Here is a 27,245-nt window from a genome sequence, read left to right on the forward strand (position 1 = left end):
GAGGATGGTGACAAGAATCTGATTTGTAAAGAGCCCTTTTCTTTAAAAAATAATCATATGACAACACACAGGATGACGAACACTGAAGAATAACACATCTGAACTAGCATTGCCACATCACTGAAATCATTACTGAAGGAAAACACGAAATATACCGTATTTTTCCGTGTATAAGACAATGTTCTTTTCTAAATTTTTCAGTCAAAAATTTGGGGTCATCTTATACATAGGTTTTTTTTTTTTTTAAGCATTTAGCTGTGCAGCGACATGGGGGCTCCAGGGTGAAATTCAAAAAAAAAAGCTGAACAACTTTGCGCTATCTTCTTCCCACAGCTGCCATGAAGAAGCTGCCAGAACCACCATTCACCACTTGCGTTGTGAGGGTAGAATTTTGGCATTATTACAGTACACTGCAAAAAAATATGTTGAGCGCTAGCTGATAAAAATGGCAGAAAATAAAAAGCGATTATCATATTCTGCAAAATTCAAGTTAAAAGTCATCAATTATGCAAAACAACATGGAAATCTTCAGAGAGGCAGTATGGACCTCTTTCCAACGAGTGTATGATCAGACTGTGGAGAAAACAGGAAGAACAGCTACCCAAGGTGTCAAAAAAGTAGACGGCCTTAAGAGGAAAACCAGCAAAATGGCAAAACTTGGAGCAGAGGCTTAAGACATGGATTATGGAGGAACGTCAGGATAGGGTAATTACGTCCACCAAGTTTATTCAATATGAAGCAAAAAGGTTTGCATAGGAAATAAACATTGCTGATGTGATGGGCTGGGACTCTGACTCGGAACCAGAGGAGTCTTAGTCTGCACCAGATCCTTTGCCTCAGGCATCATTTTAACCAAGTCTGGGGCCTGATCCTGAAGAGTCCCAGTCTGCCCAATCTGTTCCCCTGCAACAAACACCAGCTGGGCCATCACTTACAGCTGCTCCACTACCGGTTTGGTCAGGGGAGGCTGAGGTCGCCCGTGGGTCTAGTAACCTACCGACATCTCCTGAGCTGCAGAGACTGAGGTCTGAGAGAAGGAGAGACCTGAGTACTCGCAGGAGGAGTGCTCGCCTTCGGGAGAAACAGGAAGGTGAGTCGCCAGGGGATCAGGACTGGCGGCTACCCCAACAGAGATAAAAGGCTGTCGGACCCCACCCCAGGTTGCAGGAGCAACATTGCTGTATGCTAGATCCTGCCTGAGATCCTGTACCTGTCCTTGCCTGGTTTCCTCCTCATGTCCTGCCCTGGCCCTGTCGAACTGACTCCCAGAGGAACCTTCAAATTCTGGACCAGTCCTGAACCGCATTTCACGGGTTACACCTGGGCCCAGCACACCAAGTTTGATTGTGCTAGTCCCGGGGGGGGGGTGTGTGTGTTACCCTGAGACGTGGTCAGAGTTCGGTCCTGGGCCGAGGGTCTGGAGACTGTCCACCAAGGGGGAAGCGGGGTCCAAAGCAACACCAGCTGGGCCACGTCAGGGGCCTGCGCCTGCCCTGGCTCCAGATGCAGGGATTGCCTTGTTGCCTTTAGCTGGGCAATCACTTACAGCTGCTCCACTACCAGTTGGGTCAGGGGAGGCTAAGGCGGCCCCTGGGTCTAGTAACCTACCGACGTTTCCCGAGCTGCAGAGACTCAGGTCTGAGAGAAGGAGAGACCTGAGTACTCGCAGGAGGAGTGCTCACCTTTGGGCAAAACAAGGAAGTGAGTCACCAGGGGATCAGGACCAGCCGTTACCCTGACAAAGATAAAAGGCTGGCAGACCCTACCCCAGGTTGTGGGAGCAACATTGCTGTATGCCAGAACCTGCCTGAGATCCTGTACCTCTCCTTGCCTGGTTTCCTGCCTTGGCCCTGTCGGACTGACTCCTAGCAGAACCTCCAGCTTCTGGACTGGTCCTGGACCGCGTTTCAGGGGTTACACCCCGGGCCCAGCACAGCTGAATTCACAGGAAAAGCAAAATGTTGCTTCAACTTCATGAGGAGAGGATTGACCATGAGAACATGAAGCAAGTTAGCACAGAAAATGCCATCAGCTTAAGAGTACAAAATCCAAGGGTTTTATTTCCTATGTCATAAAACTCCGGGGGGGAAATATGCTTTTGAACCAAGTCAGATTGCAAACATGGGTGAGGCGCTTCTCAATTTTGATGTGCCTTCCAACAAAACTGTTGATATGAAAGGGGTCAAAACAGACGCAATCAAAACAAGTGGTCATACTACTGTCCTTTCATGCTGTGCAGACGGTACCCAACTGTCTCCTATGCTCATTTTTAAGAGGAAAATACCACCTAAAGAGGCCATACCAGCTGGCATTCTTGTCCAAGCTCATGAGGAGGGCTGAAGGAATGAAGAGATTATGGGTATATCGTTTGCAAAGAAGACCTAGTTCTGCTTGTGTTTGATCAGTTCTGAGAACATTTAACAGAAGATTTGCAAACACAGCTAGCAGTTACTCCTGGTGGACTTACAGGTCAGCTACAGCCACTAGATGTTTCAATCAACTATAAAGCACTGATGAAAGAAGGATGGAAGAAATGGGTGCAAAAGGCAGGTCTCCTTCAGATATTTGCCTTTTTTGGAACCCATTTATAATTAACATACACATTTCTTTATGCAATTCTTTCCTTTGGAGAACTGCGGCACACCATGCAGAGAGGAGAGAATTTCAAAGGATAGCTGCATTTTGGTAGTGCCTTGGCTCAGAGTGTGAATTAGGTTTGTCGGTCAATTTCTTCCCTACACTGCACCCCACCCCACCGATTTCACTAAAAAGTGGGTTTTAGATCTGGGTGGGGGACAGCAAGCATATAACATGTTTGCAGAAGAGAAGTGACCCAAATTGAAAGAAGTTCCCCCACCAAACGAAAGATTGATTAGTTAGATGTCGGCTCATAAAATTGAGAGCAATCAATAAGAGTTTCACAGAAAGCAAGAGGTTGAATTCTTTCAAATGAATGATAAAACAGCTGGATGGCTTTGTAGCTCATGTAGTTTCAAAGGTAGAATTTGACAGCAGAGGTGTAGTAGGACGGACGGACCCTGACACCAGCACCTTAGGGCCACCCAATCAGCATGGAAGGAGGCGAGTCAGCCACCATGGGCAAAGTCTCCTTCCATTTCCATCGTTTTTCAAAATCTTTAGCTGGTATCTAGGTACGGTAAAGAGGTAACCCAGCTCAGAAATAACAGATTTGGGTATTCCACAAAAGAGGAAGGGTATCTTTTTATATGCGACGGCGGCAGCAAGAGTTTTGATCGCAGCAAAATGGAAGAGTAATGAAATCCCCTCTATACAAGATTGGATCCAAAAACTGACAGAATATGCCGAATTAGATGGTTTATCAGAAAAAATAAAGAATAAATCAAAACAGGAATTTGTTTCAAAATGGGAGGTTTTCAAAGATTATCTGAAAAATAAATATAGTAGTTTAAATTCTGTTGCAGCATTCGAGGAACTTCAGTAATACTTGCAAGGTAGATATAAGAAATTAGATTTATTGAGAATAAGTTTAATTATGATAAAAGCGTGTACTGGCAAAAAGTAATATGAATTTGAAATATGGAATAGGCGGGAAGTTGGGTCTTTAGTGTTAAGACCAATAGATGTTTTATTGTTTGCTAAGAAAATTATGTGTCTGTGGTTATTTTTGTAATTTGTGTGTAATTTGGTATTTGTGTGTGGTTTTTTCTTGTTGTATAAATAAAAAACTTTTTTTAAAAAAAGAGGTAACCCAGCTCAGAAAAGGCACAAGTCTGCATAGCAAAGGGCAACTTCAATCAGAATTCAAAGACACCCAGCAGGATAACAAAAAGGGGGGGGAGGAAGGAAAACATGTAACTTACTTTGCTTGATACCCGGAGTGGAGCTAGCTCTCTGGATTGGAGGAATGGGGTTTTATAGAGGGCAGTGGTGTAGCATGCATTGCCAGGGCCTGGGGCCACATGGAGGGAAACAGATTGAGTACGCATGCACATTCAGCTGCCTAGCAGCGTCCACGAGACCCAGGAGATTGCAGCCACAGAGATAAGGAAAAAAGAGTTGTTCCATTGTCTGAAAAGGTCACTTCTTGGTTTGCATGGAGAAGCCATTTTCAATGGAGTGTGGCAACAGAAGTGTGTAGCTGCACTGAGGCACCACAAGATGCTGAAATTTTGCACCCAAACAATTTAGCACCTGGGGCAACTGCCCCAGTCCCCCGCTATACCACTGGTAGAGGGTGCAGGGATACAAACTAGGGGCATTTAGATGAGTTGTATAAGTGTGCAAACAAACACTGTGATTGGAGGAGTCCTGAATGTCCTAGTGCAAGAGTAAGGGATTCACCAGTCTCCCTCAGTTAATGCCAGAGGGTCTTGGGGCTTTAAGAATCTTCTGAGTGAAGAGAAGAATGTGAAGAAAGACAATTAGGTTGGAACTTTACATCATATTGGGGGGGGGGGACCCTAATGAGGGAAGTGATCAGGCAATATTATGCTTCTGTAATGTTTTCAAATGGCACAGTTAAGCCTATGATTAGCTCTCTTCCATTGGACTTCAAAATACACTAATGCTAGCTGAATCATGTCCAAGATAATTAGAGTTTTAAAAGAAGGTGTGCAAATAAAATCAGAGTATAATTGCTTGCTGACAAATAGATTTTAGTTTTCTAACACGTGGGGAAAGCGTGTTCATATCCGAGTCCATTCAAATTAGGGAGTAAACAGGCACAATTTAATATGGAGCCAGGCATGTCAAATGTACTTTCAACTAATCTAAACTCTTGTGCTAAAAATACAATTGTTCTAAGCAATCATAAATTTAGTATTCAGCTCCATAATTTTAGTGCCTATGTAGATTTACTACCCGTTTGTTATTCAAAATAGCTTCTGTGTGAGGTTTGAATCAAGCTGCCTGCCATTCTTGTCCCTGAGGTAAGTGTATTGTTTGATCTTCTAAGAAAACCCTGCATTTTAAATGCTGCTCAAGGCATTGTGTGTGCTTGACCAAGAAAATGTTATTTTTTTATGTCTTGAAACACTCTCATACATACATTCCCATGAATAGAGAGGAAACAAAGTAAGGAGGAAAAGAAACAGAACTTGGGCCAAGTGTTCACCATTGACCTCTTTTAGGCTCCAGCCTAGATTCACTTTGCTGCTTTGAGCCAGAGGGCAACACTACCAGAGCAGAATGGACAGAAAATATGAAATGAAATGAGTCTAAACCAAGCAAGTGCGGCATGCTTATAGTTTTGCTCAATTTTTAAAGACCTGTGGTGGTGCTGGGGTTTTTTAAAATTAAAAAGATGATTTTTAAAAAGTAAAACTTCATTTCAAAGGGTTAAAACTCATTAAGCCTTTGGAATGTATAATAAATTGTAATTACTAGGCCCTGCATGCTGCATGTTTCCTGACCATGCCATTACCCTCATATCTACGTGTGGCGCTTAGTAAGTGAATTTCTTTCTTGCAAGCTCCACTCCCATACATTATGTCCCCTGGAGTTGCAATGTTCCAAAAAAAGAAAAAGGAAAGAGGAACATTCATTTAGAAATGCTGTTTCAAATAAAGGAACATCTGGCAACCCTTATATAAACTAAGCATGAATAAATGTAATTCTGAAAATCAAGATGGGGGGCTGGAGTTTCTGAACATCATAGAAATAAAGTGACGGACTATTCTTTCTCAGGTCAAGAAACAGGCTAACTTTAAAGTGGGCCTCATTCATGCTATTATTTTGATATGCCATAGATATCGGAGAGGCAGAATGTCGAAGGTATTTCAGGGAAGCAAAAAGAGTTTTGATAAGACCAGCATTTTCTTTTTTTAAGGAGTATTAAATTCCTTGCTTGGGAACCACTGGAAATATTTCATGCTGTCTCTTAGTCAAGCTGTTCTCCATTTGACTCTCATGTTTCCATTTCAAGACCCCAGAACTGTCCAGCGGAACAATGGAAGAGGAGGACAAGGCCCGGGACCACAACTGCTACTGAATTTCTCTTAATGTTGATCTTTGAGGATAAACATTCAGGAACTTGGGAAGAATCAATGTGTTTTGATAAACCTCAAGAAGCTTTTCAGGAAAAAGCTCTGAATCTCTCGTTTTCTGGAATGTCTGAGGGAAGAACTTGGTAGCAAGAGCTTCTCTCCCTTCCTGGCCTGAATTCATTGCCACCGATTCTGCTCCTGGATCTCATCTCAGGGCAGGAGAGCACTTCAGGGAAGGGAGAGCTCTTTATCAAGGGCAAAATTGCCAGAACCTCCACTGACACCAACTGTAGCTTTAAGAGCTTGTGGATGAGTTTGCGTCCCCCATCCTCTTTCCTCACAAGTCCTGTCTTTTTAGATCCATACCCTGAGTCCAGAGACTGTCTTAGAAATGACTGTTGCTGGCTACTCTAGGGCTCTTTGTGGCTAAGCAGTAGGGTATCAATTCTGCTAATGAATGAATGAATGTTAGCATGTCCTGGTGCTGCTGGATTCTAAAGTGACTATCAGAGGGATAATGTGAATGCTGCAGTCACCTCCCAGTATAAAGTGGGAAAACATATGTAGAGCATGCATGCAGAGGGTATGTGACAGAGAGTGTGTGAGAGAGGAGGCTCTTTTTCGTTGTTACATTGGTGCCAGGAGTTAGAAAGGATAACGCTTGGGATCCTTTCTAGGCATGTAATTCTGTGATGCTGAAACACCTAAAAAGAGGCAGGTTCATGATGAATTATATTGAAGAGTTGTTTACATTACGCAAAAGCAAGAGTCTGAGTTTGCAAGTAAGAAATGGCTGCCAGTTATGGAAGAACAATCAATTTTAACTGTGGACGATAAGTCCTACATTGCATTAGCAAATTGACAGAAACCTCTTCATAAGAGCAAGCCTATTTATTAATCTCCACCCACACACTTTTACTTGCACTAAAAATACATTTTTAAAATGACATTTTAAAAAGAACAACCCTTGATGGTGTCGCTATTGCTGTAACTTAAAAATCATATTGGCAAGAATGTCACCTTCACCAATGCCATTTCTGTTTGGCGACACGTCCATGAAATTCAGGATTTGAGAGTGTATTCCCTTTCTTTCCCAGATGACAGAAGCCAGGCTCATGTTTATTAAGCAGAATTTATGTGAATATGTGCAAAATGAGATGTTTTCCCTGCCAAATATTTCCAGTCCCTGCTGCCACTGATTCTGTTTTATTTACCAAGGCAGATGGCGAAATTATGTGTTAACAGAGTGCTATGAAGCTGTTCAGAGGAGGTCTCAAGAAGATGTTAAGAGTAAAAAATATTAAATATTTCCGGGACCTTATCAATAATCATTCTACTCTTAAATGGCTAATCCGGGAACATGAAGCATTAGCAGAAACTGAGAGAACCAAAGGCCAAATCATTAAAGTAGGGTGAGCTTCCCATATCTCATCTGGAATTAGCTTCAAAATAATCTGTGATATTCAGGAGCCCTCAGGAAAACAACATCTCCCACAGTCCCCTGTGTTCTGTCATGCTGTTAACCAGCACTGGATGCTAATGGAGAAGAGGGAAGGGCAAAATATGTCCATCAACTCTTCTGATTCTCTATTGCTGCTTTCACTGCTGACCAGCTTCAAGACAAGGGAAAAAGAAGTGCATAGCCCCCCATCAGCTGGGTCAGTGTCTACAAGACATGATTAACAACTAAAGCAGACAACAATCTGGATTAAAAATGGCCACAACTTTATTGGTTACAGTTTTGGCTCAGGCATTGGGTGTATATCCATTCCCGCCTCCTGCCAGAGGGATGGAACTGCTACAGGGTCGCGCCAGGGTTAAGGCCTCCCCACTGAATACCTTAACAAGGTGATTCCCTAATGTGGGATGTAAACACAGGAGCAGTCAATGACAACATTCCTAGAGTGTACATGTTAGAACATGGGGAGGGATGTCTGTCCAGCAAGCAGGTAAACTTCCTGGGGACGGACTTCCTCCGCATGTGACCAGAGGTGGGTGTGGCCTCACCTGTGCAGGTGATGACAAAAGCACAGGGCAGGCAGCCACTCTCTCTCTCTGCCATCTTCCTTCGATGAGGAAACATCTATGGATGCCCTCTTGGCTCCCAGCCAAGAGAGGAGATAAGGACTATCTTGCTACAAGATAGTTTCTAAATGTATGTAACCTTTTTAAGCCTGTCTGCCTTCTGGGATCATATTGTGAACAGAACGTGAGTAAACTCTTTTATAAAGACTGTGTTGTGTCTTGTATTTTAAGAGGGAACAAAGGGGAAATTACCAGAGTAATTATTATAGAGGTTCTAGCGAACCTGTGCACACGTTACCGTTGCGTACTTAAAGGGGAATTGTCTATAAACTCTGCTGATATTTTGGGAACTTGTTAGCACAAGTTGGATAAGGATATAATTAGTCAATATATCCTCTCCTGCACCCCAGAACATTCCCACACCTAAGACACCTCACTGTGAAACCACCTACAGCTGCAAGCATTCGGAGATACCCTGAAACATATCAGCTAACCAGCACTCATTCCCTAAGAGAGATAGGTGAACGCCGTCAGGTCTGCAAAAGTCAAACTTATCTAAATTGATATCAAAATGAGAAATGGCTCGCCCTCCACAATGCTCGGTCAGACGCCGCAATGCCTTGTTGATTTCCTGAAGAGAATAATTTCTATGTGCAGGCTCATTTGCTCCCCACCACTCTCGCAAATGAGCTGAAGGAACTCTGACCACAGAACTCATGGAGACCCAAATCATTTTCGCCCAGCTGGTGGTCCAGGAGATCTGGCGGGCTGTGAATGGCAATTTCACAATTTAGTTTTGGAAGGGCACCCCACCGCTAGCCATGGTGTCCCATCCATGTAATCTTTGCAGTGGGCTGAAAGCCAAGGCGCATGCCCCAGGATGACGCTTCAGCATGCTGTTGAGCCCAATAGTCATTACTGTGGCCCAAACATCCTTGCCTGGGTTACCGGAAAGAGAAATTATTGAAAGGATGCATTAAGAGAGGGGCTGTATGGATGCATATAGATCTTATATGCTCTAGACCTCCAGGGTCGAAATGTTTTTATGTGCTCTGCCCCTAGGCCCCATTTGTATGCTGTGGTAGCGGCACCAATGCAGAAGGAGTGACTCACATAATCTTTGGGGTTCCGTCCACACAACCTTAGCTTTTTGAAGTACTGGAGCAAAATGGCTGTACTACACGGCTGTACTCTACTACGTAGAGGTGTGCTGGTTTTTTGCGCCCCAAGGGAGCCATCACATGAAGATCTTAACTGCAAGAACATCCTGGTGTCCTTCACGGGGCAAGGGCCATTGAGAGAAGAAGCAGCACCTGTGCGCTCGCCGACACGAAGGACACCAAATAATGTATTTCTATTACTATGGAATCTCATTAATGGAGGCCACGATTAATTCCATCATTTAAGAAGAAAACTTCCAACACCACATTTTGGCTGCTTAACCAAGGATAAATGTGGTGTAACATAAAATCACATTAGATCTTCCTCTTCATTTTGCAAGGGTGACCCCCCATGAGGCAAGGTGTGCTGGTCCCGGGGGGAGGTTACCACAAGGCGTGGTCAGAGTCCGGTCCTGGGTCGAGGGTCTGGAGACTGTCCACCAAGGGCGAAGCGGGGTCCAAAGCGAGGATCTGGCCAAGGTCGGGAACTCTGGAAGAACAGGTCTGGGTGCTGGCAGAAACAGGTTTCCAACGACGTTGCTCCCGCAACCTGGGACTGGGCAGACTGGCCTTTATCTTCTCTGAGGCCAGGGGTGGTCCCGGCCCACAGGTGACCTGCCTCTCCTGGCCTTAAGGCAAGCACTCCTCCTGGGAGAAACCAGTTCCCTCCGCCTCTCTGCCCTGAGCCTCTGCAGCTCAGGAGAGGCTGGAGGGTTACTGGACCCAGGGGAAGACTCACCTTCCCTTGACAGGGCTGGGAGAGGCGTATCTGTAGGCAATGGGTCCTCAACCCCCTCCGGAGCCAGAGTGGATTCACCTGATGCCTGCTCCTGAGGATCCGGCACAGGTGCAGGCGCTTCAGATTCAAGGCCCTGCCCCGGCTCAGCTGGCCCTGGAGGCGGGGACTCCTGTGCAGGCTGGGATTCCTCTGGTTCAGCCTCTGAATCAGACTCCCAGGCCATCACACAAGGTGAGTCACCCGCATCAGTCGGCAGGATCTACATGGCAAGGAATGAATTGCCCACTGCTGCTGTTGCTCTGGTGGCAGCGAAAGCTGCGGGACACTCTGAGGAGGTAAAATCAGTTATGATTGACTGGGCCAAAGATATAGGGCATAATATACAAATGGAGGATTGGGAAAGACTCTGGAAAGAAGGTTTAAGATTCACTGCATGTACAGTTATAAAAGAAAATGTTATGAAAATGATGTACCGATGGTATGTAACACCTGTGAAGTTAGCAAAAATGTATAAGATAAGTAACAAATGTTGGAAATGTAAAGAAAAAGAAGGTACTTTTTCATATGTGGTGGGAATGTAAGAAGGTAAAATGCTTTTGGGAAATGATTTATAATGAATTGAAGAAAATGTTGAAATATACATTTGTTAAAAAACCAGAAGCGTTTTTACTAGGCATTACAGGGTAATGAGATAAATAAGAAAGAAAAGAAGTTATTTTTATATGCAGTGACAACAGCAAGAATATTGATGGCCCAGAAATGGAAACAGGAGGAAGAATGGAGAACTAAAATGATGGACTATGCCTTCATTAGAGCTAGGTTCAATGTTTTTCCAACAAATGTCCTGAGACATAGATTCACTAAGGGCCAAGTCCCTTCAAAGTGTGCTTGTGATATGAAAACATCTGAATCTCTACAGCATGTCATGTTTATCTGCCCTATGCACAGTTCAGTATATGCTAGTATACTAAACTCCATAATTCAGCCTATGGCTGACAAACCAGTAGACCTACAGCTTGCCTGGGTTCTTCAAGATGTGGATCTTTATATTACCCTACAGGTTGCTAAATTCCTAACAGCCGTCCTCTCGTACAAGAGACGGAATGGAATGTTAGCCGATTATTGATAGTTATAAGAATTTTCGATAATGACATCAGATATTGATTTTAGCGTAGTGCCTAAATCTTAATCTTAATTTTTTCTTTTGAATTGCTAATATCTGTCCTTGTGAGCTGTGAATTGTGTTATATTACTGGTGGCTTGTACGAGTCCACTGTTGTATCTGTTTTATTTGTTTTGTTTTGTTGTGCTTTATGATGGGCGTAAAGCCGAATAAACATTTTCGATTCGATGGACTATGCAGAACTGGATAGAATGACAGGAAGGATCCGGAATCAACGAGATCCAATATTTACAGAAGATTGGGAAAAGTTTATCCAATATATGCAAAAACTGAGTGATAATCAAATTACGTTTGTAAGTTTTAAGGAAGCTCTGAGGGGAAATGGTTAAAAGGGCAGAAATGTGTAAAAGGTAACAAAGGGAAGGAATGGCAGACAAATTGAGGGAAGTCAAAAAGAGAAGTAAGATGTAATTAAGATGTATGGAATGTATATTTTTTTTGTATTTGAAAACCAATAAAAATATATATATAAGAAAGCTGTGGGACACTCCTTGGAGGTCAGATCTGCCTCCTCCTCAGCAGCCACCCCCTCCCCTGTCTGCTAAGCCACTGCTAATCTTCATTCACCCCTTCTTCCCTGGCCAGGCAGGGGACCTTTTGTGGTTCACCTCAGGTGCCCAAATGTATTAGGCTGGCTCCAGCAGGTATAACACAGAGAGAACAGAGGACTACTAAATAGGAAGAAATTGGTATTTCAGTTTATTGCACATATGGGAGAGAATGGTCCCATTTTGGTTAGAGACAGAACAGGCAACGAAGTTTGACCTATGATTGTTTATTCAAAATCTCTCACCCCGTTGCTCAGGATAAATATTTGGTTAGTAGATGACAAAGTGTGAGTTCTCACTTTATTATAAAGCTGCTCTGGTTTTCCATTTTATATATTAAAAAACACAGTCAAGCTACTGAGAGCCAACTTGTGTTTTCTTCCCAGAGACTGTTTTGTTACATTCAGTGAAAGTTAATAGTTAAAAAAAAAAAGAGAGACAGCTCTGTTTCAATTTGGATGAGAGGTAATTTGTTACCCATCTCTGTGCCACAAGCGAAGTCACTGGAAAAGTCAGGAGCAGAATCCAGATGTTCTGCTGTCTGGTTTTATGCTTTGAACATTGAACTATGGTTTTCAGCAATCAAGACAGACTACATTTTGCAAGTAACATTGTTTTCTGCAACTTGGTACATTATTTATTTGTTCCATGTATTGCTTTTTCTCATAAAAAGGGACTTAAAAGTATAGAAACCAAACGTTTAAAAAGGGTAAAAAAAAGCTATCTAAAACGCTCACCAATAGCATGTATACAAAGGCAGATCCAACTAAAACCCACCTTCAGATACCTCTCACAGACCCACCCCATAATCAAGGCTGTACACACTTCACACTTCCATAGGATAAAGGTGGGCAGACTTCAGTCTTTGGGGAGTGAAGGCCACTTCTTCTTTATTAGACCCAGGAAGTTCATCAGCCAGAGCAAGATACAAAATGGTGGCTCAGGAGCAGAGGTGCTACAACTGTGCCCTGGCAGGTGATCTGCTGGACATTTTGGCTTTTTCAAAACCATCCACTACATCTACTGGCTCTGGTTCAATGCAGACACTGAATGCTATTTCATGGCCTGTCATACCTCGTATCAAACTAAAGACTGACCTGGTAAACTTGCCCATTTACCATTTCTACTACAGACCGCTTTGGCACCTTATAAAGGATTCCACAAACGCAGTAATTGTCCCTCATTTGCATGCAAACGTGCACCCAATTTTAGTGGACTTATTAGTACATTCAAGACTGAAGGCATCACAGGGGTCTAACAGAACATTAGATAACTGGATTGTTGTTGAACATTTTCCCTGTGGTAATTGCAGCATCTGTTCAGATTGTAGTAATAAAGTATGCAAATTGACTTTGTTTACACAGGTTTCATTTTCCTTGGCACAGAATTCAAATGAATTTTGTGTAGCATTTTTTTGAAAAAAATTAAATGGTAGAGTACACACAACTATATAGCTATGGATTATGGATATACAGTGGTGCGCCGCAAGACGAATGCCTTGCAAGACGAAAAACTCGCTAGACGAAAGGGTTTTTCGGTTTTGCGTTGCTTCGCTAGACGAATTTCCCTATGGGCTTGCTTTGCAAGATGAAAACGTCTTGCACTTTTTTTAAAAGCCGCTTGAAGAGGCGCAGTTGCAACGGACCGTGCTTCGCAAGACGAAAAACATCGCAAGACGAAAAGACTCGCGGAACGAATTCTTTTCGTCTTGCGAGGCACCGCTGTACAATTTACTGTAATCTTCTGCTGAAATAGCTCCTAAAAATCAAGTCCTTGTCCTCAGGCTTACACAATCTAAAATACATGAATATTGTTGGCATCCATTGGTCTCAAGAGACAATGGACTGTGCCTCTGGGGGGTGAAGTCAAAATGCTCCATTAACAGTACCAAAGTGACCTCCCTGGAGTGCAAGCCTGGGCAGTCAGTATGAAGGTCCTGGACTGCCCAGACAGCAAGATCCCCTTCTTTGCCTTTGTGGTGTTTGCCCGTTCTTTTTAAAATGTCTGTACGGGGGAGAGAAAGAGTCAATAGGTAGACCAATAGAAAAGCCAGAGGCGGAGCCCACCTGTTTATAAAAGGGCTTAGCCCGAGGTTTGGGTTGGTTGATTGTGAAAGCAGTTGGCAGGCAGTTGGAAATAGACAGTTAATGCAGTTGGTTCTTGTGTGAGGGGAGGGAGAAGAGTTAGAGACAGGATAAAAATAAGACTTAAGAAGGTAAAGAGTAACGACGTTTTTAATGCGGTTAAAGTTTATTTGTGTAATAAACTACACTCTTCTTTGTTAACTTAAGAACCTGACTGAAACCAGGGAAGACCTGTTTGGCGGCGGCGGATTAGTGGTGTATGGGTCAATAGTCCATGAGGCAACCGGGGGCTCTGTACGAACGCCACAGCCTTGCTGATGTGGTCCAAAGAAAGAGCAATGTTTGGCACCCGCTTCACTGCAGGAGTTGCCAGAAATAGTAGTACAAGGTGCCATCCAGCCATCTTAGGGACTCCATTCCAGATTTGTGTTGGGTTTACTCCTTAGCCCTGTCTTCTTCTGAAGATATTCTGCAATGCAGTGGAGGTTTAAAATCAGTTTTCTTTCTCCTAGATGGGCCACCTTCCCAGGTTGACGAGCCCCATCTGCCCCTCACTTCCTTCTACTGCATGTGCAGAAACGACCTTCTTGACCTCTGGACCCACTATTGGTCCTGTCCACTCAATCAACTTCGCATGCAGGAGAAGTCCCTAATTCACTAAGACTGAACGGCTGCCCTCACCTGGTTTAGGTAACTGGTTGAAGCTGTTTCGCAGGGTGTGCTCACTGTTGATTGCTAACAGTTTCTAGGAGACACAAGTGAGAGCTACGTGCAGAGTGGGGACTAAAAGTGGACAAACTACCCCAGGAGCATGATGTGCATCCCACCAGTTATTACTCCTCCCCTAACACCCACACCCCAAAAGGCATGGAGGTCACATCCCTAACTCTGTTCCCTTCCAAGCCGTGGAAGGCCACTCAACACCAAAAAGCTGTTGGATCAATAGGAAGATACATGACTTTAGAGATGAACTGGCTATATGAAATGTCCCCAATACTTATGATTCATTATTGATTTATCTTACTGTTGCCCGAGCACACATATATAAATGTATTACTAGTCAAAGTTTTAGGATAAGCATATGTCACAGTCATGCTGTGAATACTTTGCATTAATTCTGTGGGACTCAGACCAGGATTAACAATTTAACAGGTTTCATCCATGAGAGACACTAGAAAACGAATATAAACATCAAGCTAATTTTCTTGGAGACAAAAGTGCTACTCTTTTTGTTACACAGGCGGCATCAAGCCCTAGAGAAAGGGGGGGTGTAAGTCTGTGCCCCAAGGGCTGCATTTTGCCCTTGGCCTAATTCCATGTAGGTGACAAGGAGGGGCAAACAGGAGGAAGGGGGCTGGCAGAGACAGCATGCAGAAAGTGATGCCCTGGCCACATTTGACTTCAGCAGACCCATTTTGGGTTTCAGTCCTCATGTCCTGCATGTGCATCACCCTTAAGGGAATGTGGTTCTCAGCAGAGTAAAGGGTTCCTCAGAAAATCAGCTACAATTTCTCTTACAAACATCAGATCATCAGCAACTATGTTATCCTTAAAGGTACAGGTTCACAGTTTGTGGGGGTTTCTGCGTCCAGATCTATCACTGGAGGCCCAGATAGCCTCCGTGCCTTTTACCAGCTGCACCTGGTTCAACAACCACGGCCATGCCAAGACCAGCAAAGCCCTGCCACAGCAATTAAACTGTTGGGTGCTTCACGTCTGGATTGTTGCAGTGCACTCTACGTGGGGCTTCCCTTGAGCTTGATCTGAAGCTGCAGTTGGTTTAGAATGCTGAAGCTCCACAGGGCTGGCAAGGAAGCAGGCAGTTTGCCAACTGAGTAGCAGCCGCTGCCCTTCCAGCCTGCCTTCCTCTCCTCCAGGCAGAGACCGCTTGTCAGGAGCCCTCCGGCGCTTGGCATCCTCCCACCTGGCCCTCTCTGCTGCTTTCAACCCTTGCTGGGCTCTGGCTCAGCTTTGCACTCTGCAAACCCAAAGATCCACCGCCTTTGTGGGCCGTGGAGCCAATGGGTTCTCACCCACCTTGCCTTACCCCGCCGCATGCTGCCTGCCTGAGCCAGCCACACGTTACAAAAACAGACACCTATTATCTTTTTTCTTTTTTTTTTGGTTTAATTGATTTTATTTTTTTATAAAAATTTTATTGGGTTTTCACAATTTATATAAACACACACAATACACAATACAGACATACAAACACAAAGACAAACATATATAATTTCAAATCCTTAATTTCTTAACCACTTTCCCAGACTTCCCCACACCTCCCCTTCTTGCATCCCAATTCCAATAGTTAACTCAGCAAGTTCTTATCTCCAACTTTTACCTTATTAATATTTTACTTAATCCGTCTTAATTAACCAAATTTAACTTATAGACCTCGATTAAACCACAATACTCATCATTTACGTCCTTTTCTAAGGTCGACCCAAGTTCCCTTCCACAAGTTTCCCAATTTTTATATTATTTACAAAACAAAATAACAGAAAACAACATATAATTATACACCCTTTGGATTCCAAAACTCTCGCCCCCCCCCTTTCCCGGTTTCAATCCCCAAAGAATATCCATCAGTCTATCAGTTCTCAGCCTGGATCCCTCACGTCCGAGGCCCTCAAATCTCTCTCAGTCCCTCTCTGCCGGTTTTGTTGGTAGTCCTTTAAGTTGGGCATCGAGTCTCGGAGAAGCTCTGTCCCAATAGGGTCTATGTTTCTTCCAACCAGACCTCCATATTCAAAAGTGGAGCCCAAATCATGTTTCTTATTCCTTTTAAGTCCAAGTGTCCCAAAAGCTCCAACTTTCGTCTTAATCAAATTTGTAATCCATGGGTCTTCCGATCTCCCCCCCCCCCAAAAAAAAACCAGACACCTATTATCAAGGATACTACTCATTTCATACAAACTGAATCAGACATTTTGGTCACCATGTATGTACACTCCTTGTATACGCCCATTCTCTTAGATGTGGCCAGGATCTGTCAGGGACTGGGTCTGAGGAGGAATGGCGGGGACCACTGCCCCCCACACTTCCCAGAGAAGAGGGAGACAGTATAGATTATAGTATAGACAGTGGTTTGCAGAAGGTCATAGTTCAGAGAGAAGCTGGGAAATATTGGGAAATGAGCAGGAGGAAGAATAACAACCAGGGGAGAAACAGCTGACAGACTCCATGTCTTTAGAAAGCCTTCCAGATCCCCCCTCTCCCAGGACCCGGCAGGCACTGAGAGTAGGAGAACAGAAAGCTCAGAGGCAGAAAGCCCAGATCAGCTGACGCAGGGATGATGTATAATAGGAGAGACAGAGGGGGTGGGACTTTACTCAGAGCAACCACCATTATCCGAGAGACTGCATCCTAAGTCTCTCTGTGAATGTTGAATAAAATAGTTTGGGAAGAGCTTCTTGTTTGTTCCATTACTGGCAGCCTGCCATGAGGGAGGTAGATCAGATTCCCTGAAGCCTGACAGGATCGTTCTGATAGATACTCTTGACCCCTTACTTTCTTTCTAATGGAAATTAGGGACCTAATTTTTCAAAATAATTATTTCAGATTTGAACATGATTTTAATTATCAAATTAGAGGTGTCTCAATGGGCTCTCCATTCACCCCTAGCATGGTTAATATATTCATGTATCAATTCAAAAAGCAATGGATCTTGGATCCTAATACCAACTGTATCACCATGACATCAAGTTGTAGAAACGATATATATTTGGCAAAATGATTGCCAAACATGGAGATTGTGCCACAAGACACTGCAGAATAACTGCAAAACATTGGCACCAGAATTGCAGTGGTGAAAACCAGATTTCTTTTGCTTTTGTTTTACAAATCTCAATAAAAAGTACTTTAAAGACACAACTCCATATTTGAAACAATTGACTTGCAATACAGAGATGTCTTGACATGTTACAATGAAACCCTGTGCTTGAGTATTCAAAAGGCAATCCTCATGGGCTCTTGGGGGCATCTTGTGTGCTTTAAATTTGTAAAGTTATCATACAATAAAAATGGAGGGCACAGGGTAATACCAAGAATGTGAACTTACAAGATCACAAATTAGTGGGATACTCAGATGCAGTCTGGGTACAGAACAGATTGTAAGTCCACCAAATGGTTTGTGTTTTCATATGGGAATGGAGCTGTAAGTTGGGCTAGTCATAAGCAAAATTCAGTAGCTCACTCTTCAAGAGAAGAAGAGTATGTTTTTGTTGCAGAAACATGCAAAGCACCACAAAGACTTGACAAGATTTTGGAGGATCTGGGAATACCAGATTCTAAGACCATAAAGCTTATGGAAGATAATCATTGTCTTAAATCGGTGCAAACAGAGAAGACAAATACACATACAGTAGCCATAAAATGCCATGTGGTAAGAGATTTGAGCCAGAAGGGGTTTATTGAAATACAGCACAGTGGTACCTCAGGTTACATACGCTTCAGGTTACAGACTCCGCTAACCCAGAAATAATGCTTCAAGTTAAGAACTCTGCTTCAGCATGAGAACAGAAATTGTGCTCCGGCGGCGCAGCGGCAGAAGGGGGCCCTATTAGCTACAGCGGTACTTCAGGTTAAGAACAGTTTCAGGTTACAATGAGTGCTAAAATGTTGAGGGTATAGAAAAAAGGGGATTACAGCTGTAAAAGATTAAGTAAAAGAAAAGAACAAGGGATAATTAGATAAACTTAAGGGGGAGGATTTGCTGAAACAAATTTGAAAATTGGGATGCAGAAAGGGGAGGTATGGGGAAGTCGGTGAAGTAAGGTTTAAGAAATAAGGATTTGAAATTATGCATGTTTGTTTGTTTGTATTGTGTATTGTTTGTGTTTATATAAATTGTGAAAAACCAATAATTTTTTTTTAAAAGAACAGTTTCAGGTTAAAAATGGACCTCCGGAACAAATTAAGTACTTAACCTGAGGTACCACTGTACTGTCCAACAACAAAAATGATATTTTAACAAAGCCTTTGTTGAAAGAAAGTTTTGAGAGTTTATGTGCTAAATTAGATGGGATGAATTCAAATTAGGTACAGTGAGAAGGGGATTGTAGGAAAAGCCCTGGAGCCTAATATGATTAATAGAAGACTTGGCCTCTAGTGAGCAGAGCTTTATGCTGCACTCCAGAATCGGCCCCTCCCTTCAGGTTGTCAGTTAGAAAAGGCTGTTCCTTGCCTCAGGATGTTTCATTTCAGTTAGTATGTTTCATTTTTCTACTATGAAAGCTTTGTTTCACATATATATACACGAGCAGTTTATTTCACTGGATGAAAAGACAAACCCTGCTAAAGAAGGAGAAGGTGTACTATCTTTGACTGGGTGAGAAGATATTTCCCTGACAGGAGGACCGATTTTTAGCCACCTTCTCCACAACAGCACATGCCTCAGCAGCAATCTTGGTGATGGCCAGAGTTTCCATATTATGAAGAGAGCAAATTCATAATATGAACAAATACAGTGGTACCTCAGGTTACATGCGCTTCAGGTTAAAGACGCTTCAGGTTACAGACTCCGCTAACCCAGAAATAGTGCTTCAGGTTAATTGCTTCAGGATGAGAACAAAAATCGCGCGGCAGCGGCAGCAGGAGGCCCCATTAGCTAAAGTGGTGCTTCAGGTTAAAAACAGTTTCAGGTTAAGAACGGACCTCCAGAACGAATTAGGTTCTTAACCCAAGGTACCACTGTATACTCCTTCCTTTCTTTGGAATATCTGCTGCCATAATGCCTAAGAGGAAGGCTTCCTTTTTTTAGTAAAAAATAATCTAAACCTTTTATAAAGTTCATTATAAATAATTTCCCAAAAGCTTTTGATCTTTTTACAATTCCACCACATATGATATATTGTTCAGCTTCTTGGAAACTCGTGGGCATAGCCAGGGGAGAACAGCTGCCCCAAATCAAGTAAATAAATAAAAATATTTAACTACAAGTAGAAATTATATAAAGATTTTGACAGATTTTTCTAAGCATTTGGGGTCAAATGAAAGGAATTTTAAACAACTGTTGTTGAGACATTTCATTCCAAATCTGCTAGACAGAGGATTATGACCCCCCCCCCCAATCCTGGCTACATCCATGTATGTATATATGTATATTTAGTGTATTAATAATTTTACTTCACACACACACACACATATTCACATTGACAAATGCACTGTTATCAAATCTGTTTAAGAATGAAATCTGAGCAAACAAAATCCTGGACAGCTGCTGTAGACAGACACCAGTCCTGGTGTCTGCAAACAATTCTGCTAATAAGATTTAATGGTTCCCGTGAATTATTCTCAGCTACCTCCATTCTGCCACAAGCTGTGTTTATAACAATGCCTGATAAAAAAAAGTCAACAGGATCTGTGAATATAATTTTATTCTTTCTTTGAATACACTCTGATGAGCATGTTTTCCCCCTCAAAAACAAACGTATTTATTTTATGCTGGGTATTATAGCCTGAATGTCGTTCATGAACAGGTTATTGCAAATAGGGCTATGTACAGTGGATAGACTTTAGGTCTCTACAGAAGCAGCACATGGGAACATGGGAAGATGAGGAACCTATTTCTTTCTCCTCAGATTCTAGTTGTACAAGATTGGGGAAAATATATTGATGCGGTGCAATGGACTCAAATTTAGTGACATCTACCAGAATATCCCAATCACAATAGCTTCCTTGCTAATAATCTCAAATCATTACTGAATCAATATTATACAATGATCACTGAGTGATTAGTTTCTTGTTTATCTACAATGGCAGCTTAATGCAAATTCTACATTAACATAGCAACAGAAAGAGCACCATTGAGTCATGCAATGGCTTATTCATACTTTGCTGTGTGGAGGGAAGAATCAGAATGTATTACATCCTTTCCCCTGGCTTCGTTAGCAATAAATAGCAATAAATCATGAAACCATGATTTGACCCTTGTTCCAAAACAATGAATGTAGATTAGCTCAATTAATTGGTGACTTCTGAACGGTATCTATAGTCTGATGTAGATGTATATAAAGGACTCCAGTTCACATCACATGTGAGCACAGAATTCTGACACTTATAAAATCCATATGCAGAGACCCAGTGTCTTTTTAGAAAATCCTTGCGCTCAGAAAAAGTTGATGGGAAAGTACTTAAAAATAATGCTCAGTACTCACACGAGTCCAAACAGACAGGAACACCAGCATCAGGAGGAAATGTACAGTACATTATTCCACCCTGTTCATGTCAATGCAAAGGAAACACAATGTGGACAACACTGAGGTCAATGGACCATTGCTATTCCTAGGTTGCAGCTTTTTAACAGGAGAGATGAGCTCTTTGATCTGTTTTATATTCTTTTGTGGTTCCCTTTTGTAAGCTATATTGAAAATCTAAATACACATTTTCAAACAAACAAATAGTCATTTCTTTCTCATCCCGGTATTTTTAAACAATATATATTTTATAAAATTTTCCAAAATTTCACATAAAATCCCAATACGTAATAAATTTCCCTCTCCCCCCCCCCATCAGGGGCGCATAGTTGCTCTCTTCACACACAAACAGTAGCAGCAAGGTCTGTCGTTTTTATAGCTTTTATTTCTTGCTATTTCCACAACTGGGCATTTCAATCTGTGTCATTCTCGTCAGTTGGTCCCACTGATTTACGGCGTCTTTTCCAAGAGCTAAAGCGGGGAATTTTTTCGACCTACCACCCACGTTCGCGTAATCTCCCGATATGCCTTGCGTGAGGGGACTCAGGCCTTCGCCCCTCCTCTGATTCAGAACTTAACCCTTGCACGGTCTGTGAACTTGCCTGTTCACTTTCCTGCCTCTCTTTTCTTTGTGTTCCCTCCCCCTCCGTGGGCTGTAAAACCCAAAAAAACCTGCTTGTTCCTGGCTTCTTTCATCTTTGGTAGCAGGGTTTGCTACCTCTTCCTGCTGCTGCCCGTTCAGTTCAGCCTCACTGGGGTATCGTATGCCAGGGGACTCAGAGTGCTCTGAAGGCGCCCTGACACCTACTTTCCATCCCGTTTTCCATGGTGTTTTTTTATTCTATCGCATTGCTGCACCCTAACTTCACTCTTTTGTATCATAGCAAAAATACAACAGTCTCTAATTATTTCCATTGCTCATAGTTCAAATCCTGCTCGCGAATTTGTGATATTGTCATATTTCTTCAAATAGTCCTAAAAAGGCTTCCATTAAACGTAAAACAGTCATGGTTAAGTTCTGTTATTTTAGCTGCCAGCTTTGCAGATCTATTCTTTGCTTATCCATTCTTTTCTGCTGGGAACTTCTTCATTTTTCCATTTCTGTGCATAGAGAATCCTAGCGGTGGTAGTCACATATGCAAATAACTTAACCATCTTTTTAGAACTTCTGACCCTATAACCCCAAAAGCTTCAGTTTTGTTTTGTTTGTTTTTCATTGGGGAGGGTGTATAATCACTTTGAATATCCTTTTTATCTCGTCATATATCATTTCTCCAAAATCCCTTGCTTTCTTTCAGGTCCACCACTTTCTCATCCTGGTCTTCTTTTATCTTCTTCCAGCTGCCCATGATTGTCAAGGAGGTTTACTACCATCTCCATCAGATCTCAGACTCGAGCACCAAAGAAGAAACACTTTCAGCAGTCGTCAGCCTCGCCACAAAGCGTCTGAGCCCAGTGGTGGACAGCTTGCTGGAGTGCTCAGCAGAGTGCAATGAGTAAGGGCCTCTAAGAGATGAGTGTGTTAAGGGGAAATACCATATAGAAAGACATAAAATTAGGGGAGATTGCTTTGCAAAAGGTATATATGCCAGTGTGCAAAGTTTTCGTGATGTGGAAATGGGGAGAGCTGAATTTAATGCATGTACGATATAAAGTTAAAAAAAAAAAAGCCTGACTTTTTTTAAGGAAAAAAAAAGAAAATTTCTCTTTGAAAAATTGCAGAAGAGCTGCAGCGATGTGGAAAGCCTTGGCTGCCAATCCATATACCAGCAGCAAGCTGATGAAACCCATCCTCAGAAGGCTTCAGGATAAAGACCCCAATTACAGGCGATGCAGCACGTCACAAACTCCAATAGTGGTAACAAAACCATTCAGTTTTTCTCTTCTGGATTGTTCTTGAATGGGAGCTGGATGGGGGTTGGGGCTTCTTGCTGGGAGGGGGGGTACATCTTAATAACTGGCCTAGCAGCATCTTAGTGGTCCGTCGCTGTGAGGCTCAGTGGCAGAGCACCTGCCTTGTATGCAGAAGGGTCCCAGCATCTCCATGTCGGGGAGTCCCTCACCTGAAACCCTAGACAGCCACTGCTAGTCAGTGTGGACAACACTAAGTGAGATGGACCAGGGTCCTGACTTGCATCCTGCATAGAGTTGGGAGATCTTGATCTGATGATGACCTCTGCTGAATGGTGTTCTCCTGTCCTGAAAATACGTATCTCAGGCGTCACAGGTGCACCTTCAGCGGAACACTTAGCGGTTCTTCCTGCCAGCTTCAGGCTTGTGCATCCTTTGTCTCTTACGCTTATGTTTCAGGACCTTGTTCACATCCTCGACAGAAGAGTACAAGAACATTGCCAGATAACATGTGCCGTCCAAACACTAAGAAAAGAGCCATAGGGATGTTTCAGGACCTTGTTCACATCATCCCAGGGGCAATACAAGAGCATTGCCAGACTGGCACGGGACTATATGCGTCATCCCAACTTGAAGAAAAGAGCCACAGGGATGGCATTCTACGTGGAGGTGAGGGTCGGAAATGGGGAACGCCTGCAGGCGCTCCTGCTTTGAAACAACTGTGCCCAGGCAGGCAAGGAAAGCAGAGGGTGTAAGAAGGTCTCGTGGGGGCGAGGGAAGCATGCAACACACCTATGTGGGGAGCGAACTCCACAATTTACCACTTCTCTAAATCCATTTGCATTCATCATTGTTTCATAAGAACAGGGCAGAGGAGATAATGTCTACAGGGAGGGTGGAATGAAATCTGCAAGAGCAAATCTGGATACTGGGGTTGGCTAAAAAGAAAAGCAAATGAACTACTCTTGTTTTACACCATTTATATCTGGGTTGTTTCCTGCCAGCTCCGAGTTCTGCAGGAGCACTGGAAATCATATTCAGCAAACTCTGCTGGCTCTGGAGATTGATTTGCAAGATACTGCCCTGCACTCTCAAGCATCCCTTCCTTGACAGAGAGAGCTACATATGACTTGGGATACAACTTGGGTGAAATCGGAGAGGAGTAGAGGGTAGTGACGGGGGCAACACAATCAGGTGGGCGGGGTGCAAGTAACCCTGGTGGTGGTGGTTGTTGTGCAGGAACACTTAGCGGTTCTTCCTGCCAGCTTCAGGCTTGTGCATCCTTTGTCTCTTACTCTTATGTTTCAGGACCTTATTCACACCCTCCACAGAAGAGTACAAGAACATTGCCAGACTGGCCAGAGATAGCTTGCGCCATCCCAACTCAAAGAAAAGAGCCATAGGGATGTTTCAGGACCTTGTTCACATCATCCCAGGAGCGATTCAAGCCCATTTCCAGACTGGCATGTGACTATATGCGTCGTCCTAACTCTAAGAAAAGAGCCATTGGCATGGCATTCTACTTGGAGGTGAGGGTCGGAAGCGAGGAATGCCTGCAGGCGCTCCTGCTTTGAAATAACTGTGCCCAGGCAGGCAAGGAAAGCAGAGGGTGTGAGAAGGTATCGTGGGGAGGGAGGGAGGCACCATTTAGGGCTGGCTGGCAGGCCTGCACTCTACCTGAGGCAGCAATTTCTACAGGGCTTGGATATGAACTGAGGGCAGCGGGCATTAACTAAGGGCCATCCTCAGAGCAAATCCACCAAAATCGTTGCACCAAAAATCGTCATGCCAATTAGCTGCAACTTTAGCTCAACCTTTAGCTCAAAATTGCTGTTTTTTTCCCTTTCTTTATCCTTTTCTTTGCCGGGGCACTCATACTCTCCAACATTCCTTGGGTGAAAATAGAGACATTTTCTGTAGCCAAGGTTTGTTCTTAGTTTACTGAGTATGGTCCCGTGAGCCAGGAGTAGTGAAACAGGCACAATTCGCTTGCACACAGTAAGTGTGGTTTATGTCAGTGATGAAGCTGTAGCCCTCCAGATGTTACTAGACTCCCGATCCCATCACCATCGGCTATTGAACATGGGATTTGGAGTCTTAAAACATCCCTATTCTAAGACATACAAATGGAGCTAGTAATCCTCGTAGCTGCTTTTTAGTGCTTCAGACAAGAAACGAAACAGTAGAAAAGTATAACCAGTTAAACAATCCCAATGGGAGTGAAAAAGAGTTACTCGTAGGTTGTTTGCTGTCGGGATGTGGACGCAGCCCTGTGGTAGAAAGCACAGCATCTAACAGAAGCTTAATGTGCCAGATATTGTAGTAGAAGACAAACTCTCTAAATTGGCCAAGACAGTGGAACTTATGGCAGAGAATGTTAATGCTGCATGGGAAATGGCACAGGCCAACAAAGGAAAAATTAAGGCTTTGCAGGAGCAGACCAGGAAACTGAAGGTACACGATAAGCATGTTAATGATAAATTAATGGACTTAGAAAATAGAGCCAGAAGGTCGAATTTACGTCTAAATTTTTTTTCCAGAGTCAGAAAATATGGAGAAAGTGATTGAGTGGATGGCCAATTTGTTGCCGGAATTGGGAATTTTGAAAGACGCGCTCGACCGCATACATAGGGTCAGGAAGCTGAGAAATGAGTCAACTTGGCCGAGAGACGTGGTAATGTGCTTTGGGAGATACACAGAGAGAGCAGGTATTCAAGGCAATGAAAGACTTCGATAGACTTGATAAACTGTTGTGTAATGGCAAGAAAGTGATGGTTTTTGATGACTTATCTCTGGAAACAATTAAAAGATCGAGGCAAACTAATAGAGTACTTAGCAAGGAGATTGGGGATAGTGAGAGGAAACTCAACACAAGTAAATAAGGAATAAATAATTTTTTAAAAAAAAATATTTTTATTACATTTTTCAGATACAAAATCAGAAGTATATACAAAACATAAGAAATATAAGAGAGAAACGAAAGAAAAGAGAGAAAAAAGAAGAAAAGAAAAGAAAAAATCCAACTTTCCAAAACTTTTTTACATAACCAACTGGACTTCCCCACATCTCCCTCACCCTGCGTTCTTTACAATAAAAATATCAGCAAATTATTACCTTGTTTCATGTCTTACTTTGTACCTTTCAAATATTGCATTTCTGAATTTAAAATATTTTTTATCAATTACTTGTACCTTAAATTAAATAAATAAGGAATAAATAATTAAGGAGTATCTCAAAGGGTACTGCAACAATAAAAGCTTCCTGGCAAGATACTGAATGAGCCATGCAATACAAAGTATCTGTTAGAAAAAGTTAAATTACGCTAAAGAAAAACAACTTTACATAACTGTGTAAATAATAGTTTAATTGTAAATCAGCACAACGGGTTTAGTTGGAAGTTTCTTTTCTTTGCAGATTCGCACATAGTGTTTACTATATTTGATGGTTGTAATTTACTTCTTAATATGTATTTTAAAACTGTTTTTTCTATCCACACTCATTTATTTTTCTTTCTTTTCCTTCTGTCCTTTTTTCTATCTATGTTCTTCATAATCTACAATTAAGTGAATGTTTGTTGGCATTGTATGTATTTTAAGATTTCTCTTGCTCAATAAAAAAAGAAAAATAGAAAAAAATTACTGTGGTTTTTCTATGTTAAGTACTATTGAATGTTTCATAAAGTTTGGTCTGTGTCTTCTGGGGGGAAAGAAACAAAAAAAACTGTACTTTCTTAATGCAGTTCTCAAACAGGAGAAATGTGCAGTTGTGCCACTAGGGGCACTGCAGGGAAAAGCCTCCAGTTTAGTTTGTGTACCTCAGACCTCCTACAATTAAGTAATTTTTTGGTATACAGAAAGTGATAGTTTCTGTCCTCTCTAGCCTTAACTGACAGGTAAGAGGGTAAATTTGTCTGACAAATTAGTTTCTCTTTTGTAACCCTTAAATGATGCCTGATATCTTTGGGATCCCTGGATCCTGAATTAGAATTTGAGGATGAAGTCCATATTAATCCTGATGTGCATCTTGATTCTGGGGAACCCCAGTGTGACACAAGGAAATGTCTTTGTAAAGCATGCTAAGAAAATGTTCCAAATACATGGAGAAAATGTCACCCTTTACTATGAACATCCTAGAAAGGTAGCTGACATGTCCCTCATTCCAGGACTGATCAAGGATCCTGATACTGTGTTGGAAGGCCTAATATATAACCAAAGTGGCCTTTTTGCTACACCTCCTTCTGAATTGAATGGCACATCCTACCGGTATTTCCGGTTCTCCAGAACCACCCAAGGCTTGTGTTTTTGTTGCTATGCCTCTGGGGCATGGCACTCTAAATGGAAAGATTGGCACCAAGTACAATGCCACCAATGTAAAGGTTGGCTAGGAAATTATTCACACTGCACCGATAAACTTTGGTTGTGGGGTTCCTTCAATACCTCCTACCAAAGAAACACCACATCTTCAGATTTGTATCCATACTTTCCCCAATATAC

General features: G+C 42.6%; 1 protein-coding gene and 1 long non-coding RNA gene across 5 annotated transcripts; one reads left to right on the forward strand and one right to left on the reverse strand.

Moving 5' to 3' along the window:
- Positions 1 to 14,121: 14,121 nt before the first annotated feature.
- On the reverse strand, positions 14,122 to 16,820 carry LOC310688197. Its single transcript, XR_014516803.1, has 2 exons — positions 16,589 to 16,820; positions 14,122 to 15,803 (listed from the first exon to the last, which is right to left on the reverse strand). It is a non-coding gene; the product is annotated as an uncharacterized lncRNA (long non-coding RNA).
- Positions 16,821 to 17,432: 612 nt separating this feature from the next.
- LOC310688196 (uncharacterized protein) lies at positions 17,433 to 25,640 on the forward strand. Of its 4 annotated transcripts, none has more exons than XR_014516800.1 (5): positions 17,433 to 17,513; positions 22,243 to 22,397; positions 22,624 to 22,759; positions 23,212 to 24,281; positions 25,293 to 25,640. XR_014516800.1 is itself a non-coding variant. In XM_083464325.1 (5 exons), exons 3-5 carry the CDS (start codon positions 22,732 to 22,734, stop codon positions 25,487 to 25,489), a joined length of 435 nt encoding a protein of 144 aa, XP_083320451.1. In that variant the 5' UTR covers positions 18,588 to 19,034; positions 22,243 to 22,397; positions 22,624 to 22,731; the 3' UTR covers positions 25,490 to 25,640. The 4 variants fall into 4 exon arrangements, 1 of the variants encoding a protein (XP_083320451.1); XM_083464325.1 differs by lacking the exon at positions 17,433 to 17,513 and adding an exon at positions 18,588 to 19,034 and having other exon boundaries at positions 23,212 to 23,421; XR_014516801.1 differs by lacking the exon at positions 17,433 to 17,513 and having other exon boundaries at positions 19,104 to 22,397; positions 23,212 to 23,421; positions 24,061 to 24,281.
- The last annotated feature ends 1,605 nt before the right edge of the window (positions 25,641 to 27,245 follow it).

The sequence above is a fragment of the Podarcis liolepis genome, assembly GCF_965112155.1.
Source record: "Podarcis liolepis genome assembly, chromosome: 10".
Lineage (NCBI taxonomy): Eukaryota > Metazoa > Chordata > Lepidosauria > Squamata > Lacertidae > Podarcis > Podarcis liolepis.